This window comes from Mus musculus, chromosome 14 (genome assembly GCF_000001635.26).
Source record: "Mus musculus strain C57BL/6J chromosome 14, GRCm38.p6 C57BL/6J".
NCBI lineage: Eukaryota > Metazoa > Chordata > Mammalia > Rodentia > Muridae > Mus > Mus musculus.
Window position 1 is genome coordinate 75,255,106 of NC_000080.6, and position 27,369 is coordinate 75,282,474.

Here is a 27,369-nt window from a genome sequence, read left to right on the forward strand (position 1 = left end):
TCACTTAACATAATCTCTGTTCACATACATGACAGAATCCCATTGTCTGACACTTTTTTCTCTTACATTTTCCTATTTTTTTTTAATGTGTGTATGAGTGTTTTGCCTGCCCTGTATGTATATGCACTGTGTAAGTGCCTGGGGCCTACAGATGTCAGAAGAAGGTCAGATCTCCCAGAACTATATTGCAAATGGTTTTGACCTACCATGTGGGTGCTGGGAATTGAACCTGGGTCCTCATCAAGGGTAACAAATGCTCTTAACCACTGAGCCATCTCTCCAGGCCCAAGGATCTCAATTGTTTTAATGCATGCATGTGTGTGTGTGTGTGTGTGTGTGTGTGAGAGAGAGAGAGAGAGAGAGAGAGAGAGAGAGAGATTTATCACACTTTCTTTATCAACTTATCCACTGATGGATACTCAGATTGACTCCACAGCAGCGAGGGGTATTGCAACAAACGTGAGAGTTGCAGATGTCTCTCTGATGTACTAATTTCATTTCTTCATCCCAGCAGCATTGTCAGAGCACATCTGAGCTCTACTAATTCACATTCCCAGTGACAGCGAAGTAGAGTTCTGCATTCTCTGTGTGCAAAAACAAAAGCAAACTTGTTATTTGTTGGATACAAGTCCTTGTGCACCTGCATGCACAGAAGGGACAGGAAAGAGATTGGTGCTCTGCTTAAGAGCTCTGGTTCTCTGGTTGGTTAGGAGTATAACTATGAGAAAGAGGCTGTTAACCCTCTACACTGAGTCTGCCTGTGCCCTAATACACTTTAAGTTTTGTTTCCTTCAATAGGTGTGCATTCCTGTCATGTTGTTATTTAACTGAACCCTGTTTCCCTCCCCAGTGGCCAGGTTTTATCTGCTCTTCCAAGAACCTCCAGGCAAGTTCAACTACTTCAGAATCTTACTACAACGTATGAGGTATTTCCCCTAACTTACATTTACATTAGCACTTTTCCCCTGCGAGCATTGTGAACTGTGTTCCCCCTCCAGTCTGCCTATGGGCATCCGGCTATAATCACATAGCCTTTGGTTTCCAGAATCAAACCTTTACCTTTACTTGAGATATCATGGCATTACCTTGAAGCTGTAAGCATGTCAGCACAAAGCTGTTACCATAGAAGACTGATAATATTTTGCTTGGAGAATAGTGGTTCTTAGCCAAGGGGTAGTAGGCACATGAGCTAAAGGGAAACTTTTATTAAATTGTCTGGGCTGGGTCCAACCTCCCCGGAAGTCCAAGCTGTGGAAGATTGACAGGCAGCAGAGAGTAAATGAGCCTATGTTTGTTAGTGTGCTTTGGGGACTAGAGATCCAATACAGGTGCAAGCAGTAAGGGACGCTTGCTAATCATAAAGAGAAGGGAGGAAGCTGGAGAAGGTGGAGGCACCTTCACTGCACGGGGCAGAAGATGACCCAGTAGAATGGAGAGGCATGATGATAGTTCTCAGACTGCAGAGAATTTCCCGGGTCAGGCAATGGAAGCTTCACTTTAGCAAAATGGTTACCAGAAGCCCACCTCTGGGAGGAATGACCCTACGTGTAGTGTGAGGTGGCATGAGCAGCAGCCCTGGGCAGTAAGGCCTCAGCCCGGACTGTATATCACATGGGTGGCCACTAGGAGTCACCTGCACCTCTGACAGGCACAGAGCTGAGTGGAGCATGTCCGTGACCCTCTCATAAGATAAAAAATGAAGTATCTCTAGAGAAAGGATCAAAAGTCTCGATTTTTAACCACTTTGTTCTGTTCCTTGTCTATTTTTTATTTTCATTGTTTAATTAGCTTACAAAAAAACCCTGAGTTCATTTTGACATTTTCACACATACACACACAAACACACACACACACACACATATATGTCATAACACTGAGTTAATCTTTACATCTGCCTGGTTGGTATTCTAATAAGAGGAAAGAAAGAAAGAAAGAAAGAAAGAAAGAAAGAAAGAAAGAAAGAAAGAAAGAAAGAAAGAAAGAAAGAAAGAGGAAGAAAGAAAGAAAGAGAAAGAGAACTTTGGAGAAGTGTAGTAGAATGATAAAAATGTAAATATTCAGAGGCATTAGATGAAAAAATGGGACACTAATGTGATAATAATATCAATGCACAGAATCTTTATTAAACAAAATCAATGTATAATCAAACTTCCTTCCTTAGAATTTCTTTTTTCTTTTAAGCTCCTGAAAGACACATCCAGCTCGGTAGTATTCATAAATGTATTCATCCCCTTATCAAATATGAAGCACCTGGAGTGCTCCAGGGCCTAGTTGGCAGCTAGAACGGCAGTGGGTAAAAAGAGCCCCCTGCAAAATGAGTGTTTATATTACCGTGTGCAGGGTGGAGATTGACTGAAAGGTGCCTTTGACACAGCCTCTTTAGAGACAAGTAGCTAGATGGGCCTAGCTGCATTTGCAAATGATGTGTACGGTTCAGCTTTCAATTTGCCAATCTCCCCCCTGGAAACTGTAGGTCGTTCTCTGGCAGCCAGTGACAGCTGAATTCATCGAGAAGAAAAAGGAAGTCCACTTTTTTGTGAATGCGTCTGATGTCGACAGTGTCAAAGCGCATTTAAATGTGAGCAGAATTCCATTTAAGTACGTATCCTTTACTATGTGTATTCAGAACCTATGATAAGCACCTACCGTGTCTTTGACTGAGAAACAGTATAGTTGGTTTGTGGGAAAATGGCGTGCATCAAAAATGGCGGGGCAGCTTCTGGGACAGGCTGGTGATGAGACCTGAGACCCAATTCAGTAATTCAATGACAAGTGGTTTAACATCTTACCACTTCAGTCGGAATTAAGACACAGTGGTCTTCCAAACCTCTCATCCATCCTTTCTGTGACTAATCTCTTCCTAGACCTAGTAGGCAAAACTGTCATCACTGTGAATTTAGTTGTCTCCTTGTTACAATTTAAAAAAAAAAACTTACAAAAGAAACCTAAGGAAAGAAGGAAGATGTATTAGGCAGGGTTCTCTAGAGGAACAGAGTTGATACTGTGTGTGTGTGTATAATTATGTACATAAATACATAAATACTTAATAGTAGGCACACTTGTAAAGAGTTTCATTTACTTTTATGTGCATAGACATTTTTCCTGCGCACACCATATGTGTGCCTGGTGCCCACAGAACTGGAAGAGGCTATCAGAGCTCCGAAAACTAATATGTCTCAGCTGGTGTTCAGCGTCCTTTGGAGTCCTGAAAAATAGGCTCTAATACCAGTGAAGGAATACCTCAGCATCAGGATAGATGCTCTTGTCAGTTAGAGAGACAGAGACAGAGAGGAGAAAGCAGGCAAGAAGCAATGCTCCTTTCTTCTGTGTCCTCTACATAGGTTGGCACGAGAAGGTGGGACCCAGACATAGAGTCGGTCTTCTGACCTCAAATGATTCAGACTTAAGATGAGTCTTCATACCATCCAATTAGCTACATGGTACTCACAAATGTGTCCATCTGCTTAGGTTTTTAGTAAATTCCACATGTAGTCAAGTTGACTTTTAAGAATAGTCACCATAGAAGGGGTTGTCCTTGTGCACAATCCATCATGGTAGCAAAGCATGGGGGCAGGAGCCAGGCACACTGCATTTATAGTCAGAAAGCAGAAAGTAAGGAGCTCTGTTGCTGGCTGGACCGTACGTAGCCCACGGAATACCTCCATCTATATTTAAGAATGGTCTTCCTGCCCCAGTTAACCTAATCTAGGAAAGTCCCTCACATGCCCAGAAACCTGTCTCTTCAGTGATTCCAGAGGCTGTCAAGTGGACAATGACCGTCACCCTCTGGTAGGCGTTGAGATGTCTCTTGGAAAAGGAGATGAATCTGTCTCGGATTCTTTCTTCTCAAAGCTAGTGAATGTTTCTGAAGGGCCAGCCCTCAACTAGAAAGAGGGTCTGACACTGGAGTTCAGCACTGCCACTTAGTCCACCTGTATGATTTTGTAGAAATTATAAATGTGCAGTGACGGGAGATAACACTGACTGCATCTTAAGTGATTCAAAGGCGTTTCAAAAATAAAAAAGCAAGTCCAGCGTACTGGGTGTTTCTGTGCAGAGGCCATTCCCTCCTCTGCTTTCTCTGGCTACGTTCTCCTTTCCTGAGCCACGAGCCAGGGTCCCCCTGCCGTCCCTTTATACTTCATGAGACCGTGGTCTGAGGTGTGCCAATGGACACCCTCTGTAAAATATGCTGGGAGAGTTATTGATGATTTATTAGAGGTATTTACTGCCCCTTCCAGGAACTACACTGAGCCAACCTGCACATGGTTCCTCTTGTCCTTATAGAACTGTGCCAAGTTAATGCTGTCCCCAGAGACAGATGAAAAAAGTTTAGAGGTCCATTTATTTTATGTGCACATATTTTGCTTGCACATATGTCTCTGTACCACATGTGCACAATGACCATGGAGGCCAGATGAAGGTATTGAATCCCACAGACTAGATGTTGGGAGCCACCATGTGGGTGGTAGGAACCTAGATTCTGTCTTCTGCCGAAGCACCCAGTGTTCTCCATTGTCTCTCCAGCCCTGGAATTTTTTTTTTTTAACTTACAAGGAAACTTCCCAATGTCAGCCAGTTGAAACATGGAGGCAAAAATCATCCCACTGGCCTAAATAAAGAAATTTTCATCAGTATGAGAGCTAATTCCAAATTGTTCAGCCCTATAGCTCATGGATAATTCTGGTAAAGTACTTGCCTAGTTAGTAGGTAAGCAAGCTAACAGTCTCAATTTTATCTTTCCCTGCATTTTGATTTGCAAAAGTTTGCTCATGTTTCGTCCTGCAGAACATCTAGGTTACATCAGTGAAACACAAGGAAGAAGGGCTGCTCGGTGTGTCTCTCCCGTGTCCTTCACTGAAGATAGATATTGCTAGCGATTGAAGCAGGTGTCCATCAGTCTCTGTCTCTAGCCGCAATACTGTTGCTGTGATAAATACCAAGACTAAAAACAACTTTAGAAGGAAAGAGCTTATTTAATCTTGCATATTCTAGTCTGTCACTGAGGGATGTTAAGGCAGTAGCTTGAAGCAGAAGCCACGGAAGAGTGTGGCTAACTGGCTCTCTCTCAGGCTCATATTCAGCAACCTTGGTTAATATAGCCCATCTGCCTAGGGATGGTACTACCCACAGTGGGCGGGGCCTTCTTACATCAGCTAGCAATCCAAAAACTGCCCCACCGACTTGCCCACATGCCAATATGGTAGAGACAGTTCTTCAGTTGAGGTTCCTTCTTCGAGGTTATGTCAGGATAACAACCAAGATCAGCTATCACAATTTTCAGAGAAAACACACCAACGAATCACAGTCCAGAAATAGAGATATTGGTAGAGATGGATGAGATCTAGGCAGTTCTGAAATCATACCTCATGCCCTCTTCCCAGTGTCCACGGGGCTCTGCCAATAGGGTCTGTGGATTCATCTTGTCTCCACACACCGCTGTGTTGTTCTACCTGCTGAACTGCTGTCAATCTTCCCATAAGCACACATTCCATGCCTGCAAGGGGCCCTGTGAGAAGGCCAGCACTGTGCTTGGTAACTGCTCACCTTCTGCTTCCTCATCAGCGTTCTGATGAACAACGTGGAGGACCTAATTGAACAGCAGACTTTCAATGACACGGTCAGCCCCCGCGCCTCCGCTTCATACTATGAGCAGTATCACTCGCTAAATGAAGTAAGTCACCTCGCCATTCCTCAAAGGTACTGTGTTCTCTTACCCAGCATTGCCACTTTAACCAAGAGGAATTACCGAAGAACCATAACCAACAGAGGAGTTTTGTTTTGATTTTTAATCACACTTAGGTTGATTAGATGCTGGTAATTCATCCTTTTACTGATGTCTCCCCTGGGAAGGTTGCCCCCATATTTGATAAACTGGCTCTCTATCAGCATGCTAGTCTAAGGCTGAGATTATCTGTCATTTCTGGGGATAATTGGGAAGAAACGTTAAATGCTAATAACAACAGAAAATAAAGAATAGGACTGTTACATTGAAACGGTCCAAAAACATTGTAACTGTTCATGTCTCTTTAGATCATTATCTGAATTTCAGTCCTTTTTTTTTGAAGATTTCTTTAAATTTTTTTATGTATATGAATGTGAGTGGTCTATTTGTACATACGGCTGCATAACAGGATTGGGCCTTAGACAGAACAGGACATCAGATCCCATTATAGATGGTTATAAACCAACATGTAGGTGCTGGAATCGAACTCAGAACCTCTGGAAGAGCAGTCAGTGTTCTTAACCACTGAGCCATCTCTCCAGCCCTTTGAATTTTATTCTTCACAATCACCAGATTACCTCATGGAATTAAAGTGATATATCACCTCATATTTAAATGTTACAAATGAATGCATTTTATCCTTCTGGGTAGGAGCCTTTAAATCGGGATATCTTTGACTGGGTGCCTAAAAATTGGCAGGAACCACAACTGAGACTTGGATAATAAGAATCAATTTTATCTTTCATCTTTGAAATCATCCATTTCTTTCCAGTTGGCTAACCCAGAACGCAGTCTGCTTCCAGAACCTATGTGCCTGGTTGACTGATGGGGTTGTTACATTTTCACACCCTACATTGTTTCCCTTTAGCATCCTGCATCTATGTGTTCTACATAGGGCACTTCCCACTAGCAACGATCACCAGCAACGTGAGACAAACTTGGTGCAGAGAGGCTTGAAAAGCAGAAGATGCCCATGATGCCACTGTGTTGAGTTTGATGGGCAGAGGGAAATACATTATTTAATGATTTAACGCACTATTAATTTAATACATTATTAAATCTTTTTTCCCAGACAGTTCTGTTGTCTTAACCATATTCCCATGAAAGACTTGGAATGGCAAACACACACCATGGCTGTGCTCCTGTGCGAAGGATTCCATAGCAAAAATGACACAGACTGTCTAGACATGTATTGGCTCGTATTTCTGGAAGCAAGAAGTCCAAGATCAAAGTGTTGGCAGGGTTTAGTTTTCTTCTGAGGCTTCTTTCTTTGGCTTGGAGATAGTTGTTGCCTTTCTTCCAATGCTGTTCTAGTTTGCTTTCTCCTGCTCTGATAAACACCACGACCAAAAGCAACCTGGGGAAAAAAGGGGTTTTCCTCGTGCCACACAGAACTACCTGCTCAGGGATAGTGTGCGTGCGTGCATGCACACACATGTACACACACACACATGTACATGCACACGCACACGCACCCCAGTGGGCTGGGTCCTCCTCTATTGTTTTATCATGAAGAAAATGCCCCCATGTGTTTGTCTACAGCCAATTTGATGGAGACATTTTCTACTCTGAGTTTCCTCTTCCCAGATAACTCTAGCAAATGCCAAGTTGATGTACAATCCTCCTGGACATGTGGCTTTCCTTCGTACATCCCCACATACCTTCTTCTGCCTTAATCTCCCCTTCTTTTAAGGGCAGTAGAGTGATCAGATCAGTGTCTCCCGTGAACTTCATCATAGACACAAGCTACGCTACTGAGCATCAGGACTTCAATATACCAGTTGAGGAAATACACTAGCCCATCACCATGGTATTTCAAAAAGTATTCTAAACTTCCCTTCCCCCTACTCCAAATCCTTTCTAAGAGATTCGTAGGAAATACAGTACTTTTACTCTCAGGAAGTTCTTTTATCCTTCACCTACTTACGACTACCTCATCATGACCACCCAAGATGGCCTAGTAAGTTCATCAATGAAGCTGGCTCTGAAGCGGTGGGAAAAAATACGCCGAATCACCAGTACTACAGCATTGATTCGTCCAGGTAGTAGTTTTCTCAGACATATTCACCCCCATATAACTAATGTAGGAAATAGAATTCTAGTGAATAACCCTTTGGTGGTTAAATCTCTGGCACCTTAGAAACCAAGTTGGAATTTGGTGACTGGCCTTTCAGGAACACCTTTGTCCCCAGCATACATACAAGAGCTCACAAAGTCCTTGCTGATTGTCCCATGACTGCCAGTCAGGGTTGCTGTGTGAAACCATCACTAGGAAATCAGAGAGATAAAACCAGAGAACTGATCATTGTGAGTTCCCTGGGTCCAAGACTACCAATGACGTTGGTCTGCCCCAGCCATCTCCTATCAGATGCTAATTCAGTATCTGCTGGACAGGGGATGCTAAAGTCAGCCTCAGAACTTATTTTTCTTCTCATTGTAGTTTGGATAGACCCTCAGATTCCTCTGAGCTCCTGAGCTGAGAGTGAGACCACCGCTTGTGGTGGAGTTTCTTTCTTCATACCCATATTTACCTTTTGTGGTCACCACAGCCTCATTAGGTTTATGGCGAAGCAATCATGTTGACATTTGGCTCACTGATTCAGCTAGATTGGTTGGTCAGTAAGCTCCAAGGGTCTTCCTGCCTCTGTCCCTCCTGACATACTCCCCCTTCCCTAGTGTTAGGATTATACATGCATTCTACAGTGCCCAAGTTGTACATGGGTGCTGGAGATCCGAACCCAGGTTCTTACACTTGCTCAGCAACCACTATAGCAACAGTAATCTCCCCAGCCCTGAATTTCTTTTTTTAAGCCACATAATGTGAGCTCCAGAATGCCCGGGGAGGACCTAGGACCTCACAAAGAGAGACAAGAGTCTTAATGTCATAAGTGTCTAAAACAGTGGTTCTCAACTTTCCTAATGCTGCAAGACTTTAATATAGCTTCTTATGTTGTGGTGGCCTCATAAAATTGTTTGTGTTGCTACTTCACAACTGTAATTTTGCTAGTTATGAATTGTAAATATTTTTTGGAGTTAGAGGCTTGCCAAAGGGGCTGCAACCCACAGGTTGAGAACCACTGATCTAAAATGAGTGGAGTAGGGCATAGTGGCTCAATCCAATAACCTCAGCCTTCAGAAGGCTAAGGCAGGAAGATAGTAAGTTCAAGGCCAGCCTGGGGGTTACATAGTGAGATCCTGTCTTAAAAAGCAAGGCATAGCTCAGTCATAGCTCTGGCAGAGTGCTTGTCTCTTATGTACAAGTCCCTGAATTCCATCCTAAGTACCAGAAAATGAATAACAAATAATGTCTGGGCTGGAGAGATGGCTAAGCAGTTAAGAGCACTGGCTGAGCTTTTCCTGTAAGCGGCCAGAGGTGACCTGTGAAGATGGTTCACTACTCTCGTGACCCAGAAAACCCCACAAAGTCATGCAAATCAAGAGGTTCAAACCTTCGAGGTCACTTTAAGAACACCTGGGGAACCGTCCAGGCCATCAAGGGTATGCATATCCTCAAAGCCACCAAGTATCTGAAGGACATCACTTTATTTTGTTTTTGTGTTTTTAAAAGATTTATATATTTTATTTTATTTATGTGACTACACTGTAGCTGTTTTCAGATACACCAGAAGAGGGCATCAGATCCCATTACAGAAGGTTGTGAGCCACCATGTGGTTGCTGGGAATTGAACTCAGGACTTCTGGAAGAGCAGTCAGTGCTCTTAACCTCTGAGCCATTTCTCCAGCTCAGGATGTCACTTTAAAGAAGCTATGTGTACCATTCCAGTGGTATAATGGTGGAGTCGGTAGGTACGCCCAGGCCAAACAGTGGAGCTGGACACATGGACAGTAGCCAAAAAGAGTGCTGAATTTTTGCTGCTCATGCTTAAAAATGCGGAGAGCAATGCCGAACTTAGGGTTTAGACGTAGATTCTCTAGTCATTGAACACATCCAGGTGAACAAGGCACCTAAGATGCGCCAACGGACTTACAGAGCTCATGGCCGGATTAACCCGTACATGAGCTCCCCCTGCCACAGTGAGACGATCCTCACTGAGAAGGAACAGATCGTTCCAAAGCCAGAAGAGCAGGTTGCACAGAAGAAAAAGATATCCCAGAAGAAACTGAAGAAACAAAAACTCAGCCTGGGAATAAACTCAGCAAAAAATAAATGCAGATAAAGTAAAAAACAAACAAACAAACAAACAAACAAAAAACCCACCACAGACATACACCCACAGACAAAAGATAAAAAGAAGCCAATGATCTCCACAGCCGCATTTTAAAGATGAACTCTTTGCTCTCTGCTTCTTAGAGCTGTCTCGGTATTTTCCTAATGCTTAGAATTCACCAAAATTCTGCTTTTATTCATTTTCAGCAGGGGAAATATAGAACCCCGAGTGTTTTCGCTTGTTTGGTTCATCTAGATGCTGATAATGGAGAGGTGTCCTGTACCCGAGGAAGCTGCCTATCCCAGTGGTCAGGGACGCCCTTTGAACTTGTCCCATGACTAACTTGTGGCTTCTGTTCACACAGATCTATTCCTGGATAGAAGTCATAACTGAACAGCATCCTGACATGCTCCAGAAAATCTACATCGGATCATCATTCGAGAAGTACCCACTTTATGTTTTAAAGGTATGTGAGGAGAGGCATTTGCCGGGTCGGGGTCGGAGATTAACTCGCCAATGGTGTTTGTTATGACCTCTGCTTTTTTTGTTGTTTTTATTCAGGAAGTATTTTTTTTTTATTTGAAGTGCATCTTACATTTAATATCCAGATACTTAGGAGTAAATTATCTTTAACATTTTTTCTTGAGTAACGAGTTTATAAGACTGAAACTCAGCTCTAGAGTCCAACTCACCCGAGTCCACGGTACACTAGACAACTAGACAAGCCACTTTTTGCGGGCTTCAGCTGCTATATCCATAAAACAAAGGAATAGTCTGGGCTACTCTACAAGGTCTTGTGTTGTTTATATCACCACCTCCTCAGATTGGCCAGGAGAGATTGTGTGTTGAGTTGTTCTTGAACAAGCAGGACTCTAATTTTGAAACCAAAGTAGGAGCTGTGCCACCAAACCAGGTAAGGGCAGAGAGCGGGGCCATACTGCAGCCGCCACCCCAGCTCCCCTCCCCCCATGGGGTTATTTACTCTCAGCTGCAAAATCTTGTGGGGGAGAATTGAATTTTTAAAAATTAGTTACAAAAAATAATTTCAGGATATGGAACTACAGAGAGTAATAAAAATGAATGAATATGTAGAGTAACAAAGACGAGAAGAAACGAGAATTAAATAATGCCATCTATGCCATTCTAGGAGGGCTTCTTTTCCAACCCTGTAGTTAACAATATCCAAATAAAGGAGAGAGGAACAGTGCCTTGGATGGGTGGCATTTTTGAATAAATCGTGCTTGAGTGAGTGTGAATCCTGGAGAAGCTGTAGGCATCATGACCATGATCACATTTCCTTTTACACTTGCCAATTCCGTAGTTCTGTTTTCTCCCATGCTCTCTCCCTTAAAAATTAAAGAGAAGCTCTGGAGAAATGTAACTCGTAGGAAAATACGTTTGCTGTAGCGGTATAGGATTGGTATCTCATATCTGCAAATCGGTAAGCACTTTCAGTCACTCAAAGGTAACATGTGGACTTGGGAACTCAGGTTCAATCTGCCCTGGACAAGAACTTTCAGTGCAGACTCAAGGCAGAGATGAGGAGCACTGGGTTCCTCTAGCGACCGAGTTAGTTAATCAGATTAGTGTCTTGGGAACTGTCATGGGATGCCCACCTGTGATGCTTTCTTGTTTTGTGTACATCTCAAAACTGGATGTCTGGAAGCTGAATGACTACATGAGAAAACTCATGCATCCTGGTGGTTGCATCAAGGTTTACTCTCACTTACCTGAGGGTGTGCAAGCAGTGTGAGGCTCTGCAGACCCACAGTGTTGTTAGTGTTGGAAGCAGTGGGCAGTTTATCCCTAACACTGAAGTACATAGATATGAATGAATGAATGAATGAATGATCAAGTAAGACAACTAACCTGGACAAGTAAGGACTTTCCTGACACTGACCAGATGGAGTCATCCATATCTATTTGATTAGATAACCAAATCATTATATTAGATAACGATCATCATTGGTCATTTTTTCTTCCCCTCTTATTTAGATATTGCTAACTGCAGGTTGGGAAACGAAACCTTCCGAGAATGGTGTAGATGATAATATTTGCTCCGTTTTCTTCTTGTTTCAGTGACTCGGCATATTTGTTTGGATTTATAATTCTCCCTTTTCTCCATATAAGTTAGGGGACCTGTAGAGCTGGCTCAGTGGTAAAGACCCAGATTCGACTCCTAGAGCCCACACAGTAGCTCACTAACCATCTGTAAACTCTAGTCTCAAGGAATTCAATCTTCTCTTTTGGCCTCTGAGGGTACCAGGCACACACATGGTGTGGGCATGCATGCAGGAAAAACATTCCTAAAGATAAAAGAAAAATAAAGAAAACGGTTTTAGGTTAAAAAAAATTATGATTGATTTTGGAAATGTTTTTGAGAGTTCTTTTTCATTGATAATTTCATGCACTTCATAAGAGCCTCTCCTCCATTCACACTGGTATTTTTAGCTGGCTTGACCTTGAGAGCCCATCTAAAGACATCAAAGGTTGTCACTGTGTACAAACTGGTTATTCTTGCTGCACAGAGTCAACACTTTTACCATCTCTCCATCCTGTGTGTCAGGTCAGAGCCTCTGCCCCTAACCTAATGGTATCAGATATATGAATCAGCTGGTTATGTATTCATCCTTTGGGGACTGAAATGAAGAGATAGTATGTGCATTAAAAGTGTACTCCATGGGGGAATCTGAGGGAGTTTGTATTTCTGAAGTCTCTCTCTTTCCTGCAGACAACAGACCACCAGCAAACACTGTTTACCTCTGAGGAGTAAAGACATACTTAAAGCAACTGTTCTCTGCTTCTCTTTCTGTCTGTGGTGCCTATGATGAGCAGGGGCAGGAGGACTTTAACAGTCTGGCTTCAATATCACTCCCAGCTCACATGTGTCAGATATAGGCAGCTGCCCCTTCCATCTCACTGGCTTTGAAATTTACTTGTGAGAATGTTCAAAAGAACAGTGTATATGCGGTAAGACCATTGAAGTGCAAAGTAAAAGAAAGGATGAGGATACATCCTTTGTGTTGCATTTTTATTTGTGTGCACACAGGTCTCAGGAAAGGAACAAAGAATCAAAAATGCCATCTGGATCGACTGTGGAATCCATGCCAGAGAATGGATTTCACCTGCTTTCTGTTTGTGGTTCATAGGCTACGTAAGTACTTCCCGTAGGCTAGTGTTTTTTCCACTGGGATCCAAGATCACTGGAGTCAGAATCCCTGGATTATAGTTAAGCTGCATTTCCGTATATCATACACTGGCCTTCTTGGTTCATGTCTTACAAGTGAAGCTTGGAAAACTGTAGTGTCCACACCGAATGATAACTAAGAGACAACACACTATTAAGTGATACGCTTCCTAAGTAGAAAAGATATTTGGAGCAATTATCTGTTTGGTTCTAATCATCATCAATCATCAATCATCATCATGGTTTGAACTGTCTGGACATCCTTTGCCACATCCCATCCTTGGGATCAGAACATGAAGCAAACACAGAGCAGATAATGCTTCTCATTGTGCCATAATAATAATAATAATGATAATAATAATAATAATAAACCTCTGTCCCTGAAGAAGCGGTTGTCATTAAGAAAAAAAATGTATATAAGATAAAGAGTAGTCCATAAAATGACACATAGGAGGTCTATAAGCCTCCATAATGAATAAAAGCAGTAAAATTACACTTCAAATCCTACAAATGAGTACTTGTGTCATCCATTTTGATCAACTTAAGAAAGAAAACACCATTGCTGAAAATGGGCGTGGCCACTGCTGGTGGACATGCATTATTTACTCATTGATGCTTTTTAAATATTCAACCTGGCTACAACAGGAGATGTCTACACGATTTACCTCTGACAGCAACTCTTCCTCACATAGATAAAAGCACAGAAGTGTGTATGCGGGTAGTAATGTTATTGCACAGGACAACTGTATAGACATATTTTATTTTAAAACTTCCACAAGTGAGTATTGTATTGACATCATATCCCAACTCCTTCTATGTCTCCTCCTCTACTTCTCAACATCACAGCCTTTTATTCTTTAGCTATTCACACACACACACACACACACACACAAGGACACAAGCATGTGCACAAACACATAAATACAGCCTGCTGACTTTATTTAGTGTTTCCCCTATGTATACATGTCTAGGAATGACCACTTGGGATCAGGTAACCTATCAAGGCCTGGAGAAAGCTGCCTTTTCCTCTCTCTGAAGCCATTAAATGCTGGGAGCTCTTCATGTCGACATGTTTGAATTATGTGTACGTGTGTGTGAGTGCATGCAAAAGTGTTCAGGTACCCATGGAGGCCAGAAGTGCCAGATCCTTCTGGCGCTGGAGTTAGAGTGGCTGTGAGCCATATGATGTCAGCACTGGGCATCAGACACTGGTCTATGATTTGAAGTGCTAAGCCATCTCCCCAGCCCTAAAGTAGGTTTTAACAGTTCACAATGAGAAAAGCCTATTTCTTACTGATATCTTTTGATTCGTGTTTAAGACAACAAACAATTCTAAGCTAATGTACAAACTAAAATATACCAAAGCTGCTACAGTATGAACATTTTAAAACAAAGCTTTCTAGGTGACATGATTTCACCTGCTGGAGAACATTCTTTGGGTTCTCCTGCCTGAGTTTTTGACCATTTTGGAGTGAACTCTGTGGATGTCCTTGGACTGCTGACAGATGTACCCTCTAAGCTGGGTGTGAGTCACCGTGGGGAGAGTGAGGGCCAGATGACGGGTACAAGCACCTCGGAGCGAGTGCCTACTAAGACTGCCACGTGCATTACAGCTATGTTACAAAATGTGAGGGAAAGCCCTGGAAACAAATTTCATGACAGTTCTAAGGACTAAGTAGAAAACCATCTAAGTCTTGGCCTATGACAGTGGCTCTCAACCTTCCTAATGCTGCAACCTTTTAATACAGTTCTTCATGTTGTGGTGACCCCCAATCATAAGATTATTTTCATTGCTACTTTATAGTTGTAATTTTGCTGCTGTTATGGATCTTAATGTACGTATCGGATATGCAGGTGGTCTTAGGCAATCCCTATGAAAGGATCGCTTGACTTCCAAAGGGGCCAAAGTCTACAGGCTGAGAGCTGCTGGTCTCATACAAGATCAGGAAGAGTTCTGGTTACTACGGATTATTGAAAAGATGCTGAACTGTATCTGGGTTTTTGTTTTTAAAATCTTTGTTGTAAGCTTTATGGCTTTAAAGGGTATCCTTTCTTGTTGGGTTTTTTTTTGGGGGGGGAGGGGGGTTCGAGACAGGGTTTCTCTGTATAGCCCTGGCTGTCCTGAAACTCACTTTGTAGACCAGGCTGGCCTCCAACTCAGAAATCCGCCTGCCTCTGCCTTCCGAGTGCTGGGATTAAAGGCGTGCGCCACTATGCCTGGCTTCCTTTCTTGTTTTGAAGTAGGGTTTAGAAATGGATGGTTCTATTTTTCTATCCTTGTTAAATAAGATGGCATCTGTGCTGTGAACAAGGCATTGTTCCACGTGGTGTCTGACTACAGTAAATTCAGTCACTTTAAGGGACTGTCACTCTTCTTGCAAGTTAAATTTTCACATTGAAATCTGCCAAACAACTTAGGTAGAGAAGAAAATTCATTTAAAACTGAGGCCAAGCTTAGAAGGCCCTAAGCTGAGACATTAAACACCCCTGGTTTAACTGCAGGTGACACAATTCCATGGGAAAGAAAATCTGTATACCAGACTTCTGAGGCACGTGGATTTCTACATCATGCCCGTGATGAACGTGGATGGCTATGACTACACGTGGAAAAAGGTGGGTGTGGCCAAGAGAGCAAAGTATGCCCCTTGGGATGGATGCATTCATGGGATCCCAGGCCTTGGTGAGGAGGTTTTACTTTGGAAAAGAAAAAGTGTTCAATAATGGGAAATATTAAACATCCATAAAAACAGAGGTAGTTACATACCAACTGTACACTAACCCGCTAGACACTCATCTCACGGCCTCAGTAGTGATGGTCAACTTTCTGTTGCTGTGACAAAATACACAAGGGTAAAAGCTTAGAAGGAGGGAAGGTTGGTTTGGGGCAGAGCTTCAGAGTTCAGCTAATGGGGCTGGGACAGGAGGTCATGGCAGGAGGCACAGGCTCAAACAAATTCCTCCCTCCTGATGGCTGGAGAGCAGAGAGATTAGGAGGAAGCCAATGTCCAGTTACCACATGCAAGGACACAGCCGGCAGTGAGCGCAGATTCTCCAGCTGGAATCCACTTCCACTCCCTCCTAATAATGCCACAGGCTGGCAGCTACGCTTGTAGCACATAAGGTTCTGAGGAATGTTACAGATCCAAATCACCCCACAGCTCAAGGCCCACTGGGTTTCGTTCGTGTCCTCTCCCTCCTTGTACTTGACCCAAAATATTTTAAAGAAAATCCAAGACATTGTATCATTTTATTAACACATCCTTGTGCATCTCAAAAAAATCAATTCTTAAAAATTAAAGCTCACTGTTGATGTGGTGGCCCATGTCTGTAATCCCAGAAGTTGGGAAGCTGAGGCAGGAGGATCACTGGGGCTTTGAGGTCAGCCTGGCTACAGTGTAAGACCCAGTCTCCACCAATCACTCCTCTGACTTATTACCAGCCCAAACCAGCACAGTACAGAGAGATCGCTTAAATGCATAGCTCATAGTTCTGAGCTGAGTTACAAGCTATTTTACTTTTCTTTGAAGGAGTTCAAAATAAGCTTGTCCGTGAAATAAGTCTAAAGGAGACAGGGCTCAATAAGAAGGCCAGGGTGCTGCTTAGCGGAACTAAATGAATTTTTATACTTGAATAGGCTAAAACCCATGAGCTATGGTAGCTGGTCTTTGCTACTTTGTGGGTTCTCCTTTTTCCACCCTTTATCCCTGGCCCCATTTCACCCTCTATCACTAAATAGGAAAGAAAGAAGGATAGAGGGGAGGGAGAGATAGAGAGATAGAGATAGATAGAGAGATAGATATATATATATATAGAGAGAGAATGAATCCCTGAATCTAATTTCTTTCCTTTTGTTTCTTCTTTGAGCATAACTAACAAAATGCAACCATCACTTCCACCCACCAAAGACAAAAAAAAAAAAAAAAAAAAAACAAACACCAATCCTGCCTCTCATTTATGCAGCATTTATAAACCCTCTCAAAAGTTCCCAGAATTCCCAATGCCACACAGTCGCAGAAACTATCTGCAGCTGGCAAAACTGCATCTCTGCTAGAGCACGAGGCAAATCATAGTCAGCTGCTTTGGACGGTCTGAAGCAGCCCCACATCCTCACACCTGGGGTTAAAATAAAAGCACCTTCTTAACCAAAATCCCAGAATTCTCAAAAATGTCACAACAAGATAGCATTCCTTTGTTAGGCTCAGGCTAACAGTTTGAATGAGTATGACCGGGATCTGGCTGGAGATGGGGACTGTGACAGAGACGGGATGCTCCAGCAGGATGCTAGATAGCCTTGTCCCCCTCTGGTTCTTTTAGAATCGAATGTGGAGGAAGAACCGCTCTGCTCACAAGAACAACCGCTGCGTGGGCACAGACCTGAACAGGAACTTCGCTTCCAAACACTGGTGTGGTAAGTATTTTTTTTCCTGTGTCTCTTCATGCAAGTGGTGAGAGAAGTCCAGGGCTTCAAGGAGATTACAGGGAAGTCCTGGCTGATGTCGGATAACCAAATAACAAGCATCCAAAGTAATTGCAGTGCTGTGACTGCTGACTTGAGCCAGCAAATCACTTTAATCTCTCCCTCCTGCTGTTGGCTCATCTGTAAACAAGAAAACTGAACCAGCTGATTTTTATTTATTCTTTGACTCTCGATTATATTTACCTTCAGCTTTTTTTCTCACTCTCCCCAAATTGCCCTAAACGTTGCCTTATCTCCTCTTCTTACTCTCCCCCTTCCTTCTATAATTCACTGAGTCCAGTTAGTGCTGCCTGCATGAGGGTGGGGAACCTACCAATGCAAATCCACAAGGAAAAACGACCATCTTCCGCAGCAACCATCGATTGCACATGGTTCCTCTGCTAGGAACTGGGGTCTGTTAGGCTCTGGCCGTATCCCTGCTGGACTGTTTCGCTGGCTTGATCTCGTGCAGGTGTGTGCAGCTGACCATAGTTGCTGTGAGTTCCTGGGTGTGAAGCCATGCCATGTCCAGAAGACAGTGTTTCCAAGCTCTCCTCAGTGTCCTTGGGCTCTTCCATTCTTTCTTCTGCCTCTTCCACAATATTCCTTGTCCCCTGCAGGAGTTAATACCGATGATCCACTTAAGGCCGAGGACTCAACAAGGAACAGGGTTTAAAGGTCTCTTCTACTTCCTAAACTAATATATATATATATATATATATATATATATATATATATATATATATATATATATCAGAACCAAGAAAGTCAGAGATCTTGCTTTAACAAGTCATGTTTATCATCAGGATAACAAAGACTCGGGTAGAGAACATTTTTAATGTTCCTAGTCTTTCATTTCCAATTGAATAGGCAAATGTTTGTTTATGTAGTGTTTGAAGTATTTTTTGTTGTGTTCAAATGTTGCCTTTCTTAACAAGTTCATTTTTCATGAATAATATAAAACATTAAGAAATAATAAAAATATTAGAAATGCTATAAAAACAGGCACAGTGAGAACTTGCCATCCTTTGGTTTGAATGAGCTGAGGTCTCAGTGCGTATAGACTTGGATCATAGGAACAATCTGCTCTCGGGGAGGCAGACACAAATTTACCCTTTCTTCCCACTGCAGCCAAATTTATAGTTCATAATGCTATGGTTAAGGAACAGCTATGGGCCAGGAATGATGATATATATCTGTAATTACAGCAATCTGGGGCTGAGGCAGGCAGATGAGAAGGTTCAAGGTCAGACCAGGTTATATAGCATGCAACAAACAAGCCTCTTAAACTAGACAATGAGTACTAATCATCTGTCATATCGAAAAGATGTATACAGTGCTTAGGCAAAATGTGGCTCTCTGAGGCTCCACTCTTGTGAATTAGGGTCAAAGGAGAAAGGCTGAGAGGCAGGCGTATTAGTCAGGGTTCTCTAGAGGAACAGAACTGGTAGAATGAAAAAAAAAAACCATATACACACACACATACATATATTTGTATACTATGTATATTTTACATACATTGTTTACATCTACATATGCTACATATAAACCATATACATCATATAAACATATCTACATCATCTGTATATACTACATCTATAGCATATAGATCATATACATACATATGCACATACATATACAATATACATATATACACATATGTATATATACACTCCACTTCAAATAAATCAAGGAAAATCCTTCATAGGTGTACCCAGTCCCTTGGGTTTTAGTTAATTCCAGATATTGTCTATTCTAAGAATGGCCATCACATCAGGCTACCAGGCTAAAGGGATACATATTATGACCTCTCAAACTACTGTAAGACAGATCCAGAGACTTATTTCTAAAGTCGCACTTGCTGTTGAGGGCTCTTTTTTGTTTTGAATAAACTATGCTGATTTTTAAATTGCTAAGACCTTAAACAAAAACATTTATAGTGCCTAAGGAAATTCAGAGTTTATCTGTCCTCATTTAACCAAAAGTTTGGCAACAAGTCACATCTTAGGCCTTCCTGGTTGTGTTTTCAGGATCCAAGAGAGCTGCCCCCAGGTTGTAAGGAAGACTCTCCTAGGACGCCTTTAGCAAGTTTGCTCTAAATACTTGGCTTCAAAAGAAACACAGACAACATGTACTGGACATAAAGAAATATGTCCCTTATAGAAATATAGAAATATATCCCTTATGTCTCCCCTTATCCATCTTTCTGGATTTGTTGCACAATAGCTATAAGGGGAATTCACAAAGCACAGAGGGACACGTGTCTTATAATAATGCCATATTAACAATTTCACTACAGAGAAAGGTGCGTCAAGTTCCTCCTGCTCTGAAACCTACTGTGGACTTTATCCTGAGTCTGAGCCAGAGGTGAAGGCAGTGGCTGACTTCTTGAGAAGAAATATCGACCACATTAAAGCTTACATCAGTATGCACTCATACTCCCAACAAATACTGTTTCCCTATTCCTATAACAGAAGCAAAAGCAAGGACCACGAAGAACTGGTAAGTGCTTCTTATTATTTTCTTAGAAGAATTTTATAAATTATTCTATCCAAGAATTAAAAAAAAAAAGATAGGACAAGTTATTCCTTTAGGGAACAATAGGTAGGTGTTTTTCTCTACACTCTAACTCTGTCAGGAATTGGCTTGGGTCGGAGGGCACTAAGAGGATTCCAACCACAGTGAATGGCTTCCCTATATCAGATGAACTATGCAGAAGCCAGGAGGGGCTGTTGGCTGATGTGATCTGAGCATCTCACTGGGGGCTGAGAATGGTAGGGTTACACAGTGGTCACTGACTTTCTAGGACAGCTTGCCTCTGGCTAACTCATGTGGGTGCCAGCAGTGGGAATTATTTATTCAGTGCCTCTTTTTAGCTCCAGTGCTAGCAAAGAACCATCAGTCAGTGTCTGCACTAAGACAAGCCTGTTTGGATTGTAGTGGACAATACAGGACATTCAGAGAAGCCCCACATAGCCTGCTGTCAACGTACTGCTTTTTGGTCCCAGAGGTTCTGTTTGGATTGACAGGTATAAAGGATGCAGGACTCTCAATGGGTTACACCAGTGGTCCTCAACCCTCCTGATGCTGTGACCCTTTAATACAGTTCCACATGGTGTGGGGACCCCAACCATAACATTATTTCACTGCTATTTCATAAGTGTCAATTCTGCTGCTTTTATGAACTGTAATGCAGATACCTGATATGCAGGATATCTGATATGTGACCCCCCCCCAACAAAGGGGTCACCACCCACAGGTTGAGAACTGCTGGGTTATACTCAGACTTAGTTAAACCCTTGTCCCAGGTGCTTTGGAGAGAGTGGAAGTGCCCTGGCATTGGCAAGGGCTGATCCCTGTTTAGTGGATTTTATTTACTGCTTGATCTTTGTTCCCTGGCGCTCGCTCGCTCTCTCTCTCTCTCTCTCTCTCTCTCTCTCTCTCTCTTTTGCTCTCGCTCTCTCTCGTTTTTTGAGACAGGGTTTCTTGTGTAGCCCTGGCTGTCCTGGAACTCTCTCTGTAGACCAGGCTGGCCTCCAACTCAGAAATCCACCAGCCTCTGCCTCCCAAGTGCTGGGATTAAAGGTGAGCACCACCACTGCCCGGTGTTCCCTGGCTCTCTTAACAGAGTAAAGCATCGCCACATTAGGTAGGCTGACAATTATTCATGACAAATACATATTTTCTGAAAATAGCTAGTTTTAAAATAAAAGATATTGATGTTTCTGCTTTTTAATTCTTAAAGGAAATGTTTTAAAGAAACGTTCATCATTTTATTATTTATTTACTAGTTTATTTATTAATGCTGCGCATAGAGAAATAAAAGGATACTTACCACAATTTAGATATAGAATTGATCTGGTTTTTACCTTATTTGGTGGTTTCTGTCAGGACAACTACTTATCATGGGTAAAGGTCTCTATCCCGCCCACATTCTAAGAAGCATTAGCTAACCCCGCAGCTAAGGTTAACTCCATAGGATTAGCGAGATGATCGACAGTGAGCATCACAGACAGCTGTGCTCATAGGTAATGCAGCAGAAATCACTGCTGTCTGGAAAGCCGGGGAAGTAAGGGATAAGGTGGACTGTTCACCAAGGGGTAAGGAGACAAGAATAATAAAGGTTTATTGATGTCAAGGGGCGTTCGCTGTTGCAACCAGGCACGGAGAGTCTTCTATGCATAAGGGCAGACCTCCTCTACAGAGATGTTTCCCACAGGAACATACTCAGGGGATGTGCTGGGGGCCACAGGGAAGTAGATGAGGTCAGCATGGGAAGGTGTTTGAACGCTAATTCATATTGATGTATACAGATAATGAAGTTCTGTTGAACTGTTTTTCATTTTATTCTATGTGTATGGCTGTTTTGCCTGCATATGTGTCTGTGTACTACATGCCTGCGGCGCTTGGGGAGGCCAGAAAAGAGCATTTGGATCCTCTAGGGCTGGCGTTACAGACAATTGTGAGCTGCCATGTGGGTCCTGAGAATTGAACCTAGGTCCTTCTGGAAGAGCAACCAGTGCTCTGAACTGCTAATCCATCTCTCCAGCCTCTCTTACCCACCAAACCTCTTTTTTTAACATTTACTTAACGCATGTGCATAAGTGTACATGTCATAGCTTATGGAGATCAAAGGACAACTTCCAGGCATTGGTTCTTTCCTTCCACTGTGTGGATCCCAGGGATTAAACTCAGGCCATCCAGCTGTGTAGCAAACACCTTTACATACCCAAAGAACACCCCCCCACCCCCCCCACCCCCCCACCCCCCCACCCCCCCGCTCTTAAAACCAAATTCGTTTTTGCACAAAAACAAATCCCCGCTGTTATAATACAATAGCCACAGATAACCCTCTGCATCTTCAAACAACCGATAGTGAGTACCAGAAAGCTAGCTCCAACGTTAGAGAAGATATGCTGTTAAGTGGGAACTTCGGGAAACATTTCTAAGAGTTGGGATCACCTGTAGTGGAATCAGCTCCATCTCAGGAGTGTAGCCCTGCGTTTGATAAGTCTTTGATAGCTATTGGACAAATACACAAGAACAAACAGTGGCGTTTGTAAGAAGCAAACTGTGCATCCAGTGAGAGCATGTGTGCTCTTTACAGAAGTGAAGTTTAGAGTACAGTGATAACTTTGTCTAGGAATGGAATAGTGCCCAGTGTTATAAAGATCTAGCTCGTTTTACATAACAAATTAATTCCTGAAATGCCACGTGAAGTTTTAAAATGCAAATTAGTGAAAACATTCAAAGTATTGGCAGAGTTCAGTTTTTAAAGCCATTCAGTTGTGATTGCCATAAACTGAAAAACTGTACTTTTTTTTTAAAAGTTAATATCTTTTAAATTTACTTTTTGGATAAATCTAGGCTTTTTACATATAGACTTGCATTCAATTAATGTGCTTATTTTATGTTTGCTTAGAAAGTTCAAACTGTCCTGTTTTGAAGCTGAAAACTGACCCAACATTTTCATCCTATTTCTTCTAGTCTCTAGTGGCCAGCGAAGCAGTTCGTGCAATTGAAAGTATTAATAAAAACACCAGGTACACACACGGCAGTGGCTCAGAAAGTTTATGTAAGTATTTCTGCAACAGTAACTTTTATTCTCTAGATGTAGTTGTCATCTTGGAGTCTACTGCCTCCATCTGCTGACCTAGGCCTAGCCCTGGAAGCTTCTGGCCTCTGTACAATCGAATCCAGGCCTAGCATGTTCTCAGCCTCTGAGACTTACTGCTGAATCAGCTCACTCTTTCTAGTTCTTTCTGAGCTCTGGGTGGTTGGTTCACCTCAGTCACTCTGGCTTAAACTCCTCTCCCAGATGACTTCTTCAATCTGGGTTTTCTCTCAGCCCCTGAATTACTCTGCTTGACCTCGAACTAACTCTTCCAATCTTTTCTATCTTCTGGATCCTTCTCATTCTCTTGCTTGTTGTGTCTTTACCTGTGTCCAGCCTGTTCGCTCTTCAATCTGTCTCTGTAAAAACTCCCCCGGTAACACTGCCTCCTTCTCCCTCTCTCTGCTCCACTCTCCCACCCAACTCTACTTACTGCTCTCACGAGCTCTATTGTATCCTGTACTGTACTCCTTCCGGAGCTGTCTGTCTCTTCCTGAAGTAGCTTATCTTTCCTCTCTTTTCTTGTGAAAGTTGGGCACATCCTATTCTGTCAAATCTTTCTCTGATTCATCAATTTGCCCCTCCGTTAGACATCACTTTCAAACATTGGTGCTTCCTTCTACAAACTAACATTACCGTCATTGTTTGGGATTAAAGGTATGCACAACCAAGCCTGGACCTATGCTTTTCTTTACCTGGAACTTGGTCTGTACCAGGCTGATCTTGAACTCAGATCTCCTGAGATTAGAGTCATGTCTGTATTCCAGCCAGATCACGAATATCTTTGGATGCGATCCCTTGCCAGCAGCCATGTTCTGAATGAACATGCCTTTCTGTACTCCTCCTCCTTTTTTTCCCTCTTACTCCTTCTTTCCCTCTCCTCCTATTTCACCCCGGCATTCTCTTTGCCGTGCTGGGGTCTGACACCCATGGCCTTCAGCAATGTTTCTTCAGGGCAATGGTTCTTTTTGGGAGCTTAGACCATGGGGCACAGCAGTGGCATCTGTTTGGTTTCTTGTGGAGTTTTAGTCTTCCACACCACAGGGTCATATGTGAAGTCACCATAATGACTAGAAACAGAAGAATAACTTAATCAGTGACAGGGCAGAACAAAGCCATGGTGACTGAGAAATGCACTACTGGGCTGGGCATGAGTTAGAATCCCCAGGATCCCTGTTTAAAACCAGCAAACGAACAAAGACAGATGTGGCCACATGCACCTGTAACCCCAACACTATTCAGGGGCAGGAGGGCAGGGAAGGGGCAGGAAGTTTGCTGAATGTTCTGGCTGCCAGCCTAGCTCCAGTGTCCTAAATAATCCAGTCTCAAGTGAATAAGGTGAAGAGTGATAGAGCAAGCATCCAGTGTCCTCCTTTGGCCTCCATATGCAGGTGTGTATGAACAATCAGATATAACACACACACACACACACACTTGCAGCAACAAAAGAAGAAGCCAAGGTAGTATTTAAGAGATGAAGCTTGTCTCTATAGAGTGGGGGTTCTATACTTGGCAAGCATACTAATTAGGAGGAAACAGCAATACAAGGCTAAAAGTGCATATGAGATGCTCACAGCTATCGTGTGATATATAAAGCTAGAAGATGCCATTCGCCTCGCATGCTTTTTAGCGACAGCCTGTTTCCTGATGCATAGTAAGAGCTTGGTTGCGGCAAACTCACCAACTGTTTTCAATCTATATTTACTGAGAGATACTTACTGAGAAGCTCCTGTGCAGGCTGGCAGCTCTCGATTCTGTTCTTCTGAAGTCCTTACAATTCCTGGGGAGATGAGGATAGATGTCACTCCATATAGAGAAGCTGTTATCAGACCAAAGGAGGGATAACACCTCTGTCCAGTTTGATCAACCAGAGAGTTTGGGAGTTACTTACAGGAATCTGGGAGAAGAAGGAGAAATGACTCAAAGACAGGCACATCACCAAAGCCCACCCCGGCATGGGCGATGGCTCAGGGAAGCTGGAACTGTTTCATCTAGGAGGAAATTGCTTTACAAAACTGAGATAAGAACAGAAACCAAGCATGGAAACAAACATCAGCAAATGACAGGTCATTGACCAGGCCCAGGTCACCACATATCTTCATAGCCTTTGAACCAAGAGTGATTTTCCTAATTTAAAAAAAATGTTGAAAAAAAAACTATGAAAATAATTAAATCTTGACACATCAAGATTATATGAAAATTCGTATTTGTTTCTGTGACTAGTTTTATTGGGACACAGCCGTGCTCATTAATTTGCATATTATCTATGGCAGCTTTCTTGACAGCCCAGATAATTGCAACAGGGACCAGCTGGCTCACAAACATAAACTATTTCTTATCCTAGCTTTTTTTGGAAAAAAAATAAAGCCTTGCCAATTTCTAATGCAAAAGAATGTTTAAATGAAATGCAATTTCACTCACCGATCTAAAGAAAATAAAAGGGCTGGGAATGACTGTAGCCGAGAGAAGCTACGAGGCTAAAGTGGTCTGGCAAGGTGCCCCTCCATAAGTGGAATTCCTTGGAGAAGAACTATTAAGTAGCTGCCAGATGATAGTGAAAGATGTTGAATAAAGGCATGAAAAAGATTTTGAGGCACCATAGGGAAAGCCCAGGGTCTCAAATATGATTGACCCATGGCTATAACAACAGTTGCTTTGTTTCAATACCCCTGTAAATTATCAAATTCTTTATTAGCAGCAAGTCCAATCCTTCTTCCTTTATCTTTAGTCCTTCCTGGAGCTGTCTATCAGATTGGGCCACATACCTTTGGTGTTGTTGGCCCATGGCTGCCTTGTTAACATAGGCAATTTCCACACACTAATTCACCTAGGGTGTGTGTGTGTGTACTCATAGGATAAGAGCTGGAACTATAAATGTTAGGTGTTTGTTGATCATAATTATTAGAAATATCTATGGATGACTGAATACATCCACTATTGATAGATATTTAAAAAATATTAGAAATTCTGTATAAACCATCTATAATCCCAGCACTCAAGAAGCAGGAGAATTAAGAGTTCAGGGACATTCTGGGTTATATGGAGAGTATGAGGCCAGCCCAGGCTATACTTGAGTTGTTAAATGCATGTATGTGTATACATAGACACACAACATATATGTGGCAACTACAAAAAAAAATCCTAAGACATACTTAAAGTCAAATAACAGGAGATGTCTACATGTTTTGGGTACTAGGAAAACACTATTAAATTTTTTCCTAAATTGTTTTGTGTAGTTGATGCAGTCCTGTGACACTTAACTAATTTTGAAGGAAGCCTACATGCTTTGTGATGGGGAAACAATAGTGACCATTCCATAAATTGATTTGTATATTTGATGTACTTTTATTAATCCTGACATGATTTTGAAGTTTATTTGGAAGCATGCATATGGTAGAGGAATTTGTAAAATGCTAAAAGTAAGGCTAATAAGAGACATTTGACCCCACTGAGCTCTCAAGCATATTATAAACATAGGATAATTAGGATGGTGTGGAACTAAGCCTAGAAGAGGCAGGTCACTGGACGGGAATAACAGGCACAGGAAGATATTCAAATATATAAGGAGACCTAGTATGTTATAGAGGAGGCATTTCAAACCATATTTAATTATCAGCCCTGGAAAATCTCACAGGCCACTAAGAATAAAAATTGAATTGAGTTACTAATACATTTTCACTAAAATAAATGCCAAACTGATCAAATATTAAAGCACAAATAACCCCGCCATAAGCTAAGAATTTGAGTGAGAAAAACCTCACACTTTACATAGATTTCATGACAGTAATGCAGTTCTTACAAACAGCATATGAAATTAACCATGTAGAAAAGTGATCAAGAGGCTAGGCAGGGTGGTTGGTGGCACATGCCTTTAATCCCAGCACTTGGGAGGCAGAGGCAGGCGGATTTCTGAGTTTGAGGCCAGCCTGGTCTACAAAGTGAGTTCCAGGACAGCCAGGGCTACACAGAGAAACCCTGTCTCGAATGCCCCCCACCCGCAGCAAAAAAAAAGCAATCAAGAAAATTGATAGAAAAAATATAAAAATGAATATAAAAATGTATGCAATCCATTGATAAAGAAATCTAAATCAAAGACAATTGCTTCTTCTTTTCTTTCTTTCTTTCTTCTTCTTCTTCTTCTTCTTCTTCTTCTTCTTCTTCTTCTTCTTCTTCTTCTTCTTCTTCCTCCTCCTCCTCCTCCTCCTCCTCCTCTCCCTC

The 27,369-nt window shown here is 42.2% G+C and overlaps 1 protein-coding gene, 1 long non-coding RNA gene and 1 pseudogene across 5 annotated transcripts in view; 2 read left to right on the forward strand and 1 right to left on the reverse strand.

The window, feature by feature from the left end:
- Cpb2 (carboxypeptidase B2 (plasma)) overlaps positions 1 to 27,369 on the forward strand; it is a 41,269-nt gene that overhangs the window by 12,819 nt on the left and 1,081 nt on the right. Inside the window, exons 2-10 of the mRNA NM_019775.3 lie at positions 851 to 926; positions 2,474 to 2,598; positions 5,566 to 5,674; positions 10,259 to 10,360; positions 12,944 to 13,048; positions 15,584 to 15,694; positions 17,396 to 17,489; positions 19,837 to 20,039; positions 23,025 to 23,112. Coding sequence (NP_062749.2) covers positions 851 to 926; positions 2,474 to 2,598; positions 5,566 to 5,674; positions 10,259 to 10,360; positions 12,944 to 13,048; positions 15,584 to 15,694; positions 17,396 to 17,489; positions 19,837 to 20,039; positions 23,025 to 23,112 — 1,013 coding nt within the window. The remainder of the gene's footprint in view (positions 1 to 850; positions 927 to 2,473; positions 2,599 to 5,565; positions 5,675 to 10,258; positions 10,361 to 12,943; positions 13,049 to 15,583; positions 15,695 to 17,395; positions 17,490 to 19,836; positions 20,040 to 23,024; positions 23,113 to 27,369) is intronic.
- On the reverse strand, positions 324 to 27,075 carry Gm35679. 4 transcript variants are annotated; one of them, XR_874823.2, is made up of 3 exons: positions 24,871 to 27,075; positions 17,872 to 18,151; positions 324 to 584 (listed from the first exon to the last, which is right to left on the reverse strand). It is a non-coding gene; the product is annotated as a predicted gene, 35679 (long non-coding RNA). The 4 variants fall into 4 exon arrangements; XR_874822.2 differs by lacking the exon at positions 324 to 584 and having other exon boundaries at positions 16,310 to 18,151; positions 24,871 to 24,931; positions 25,043 to 27,075; XR_001781400.1 differs by lacking the exon at positions 324 to 584 and having other exon boundaries at positions 16,310 to 18,151.
- Positions 9,077 to 9,910, forward strand: Gm18147 (predicted gene, 18147; annotated as a pseudogene).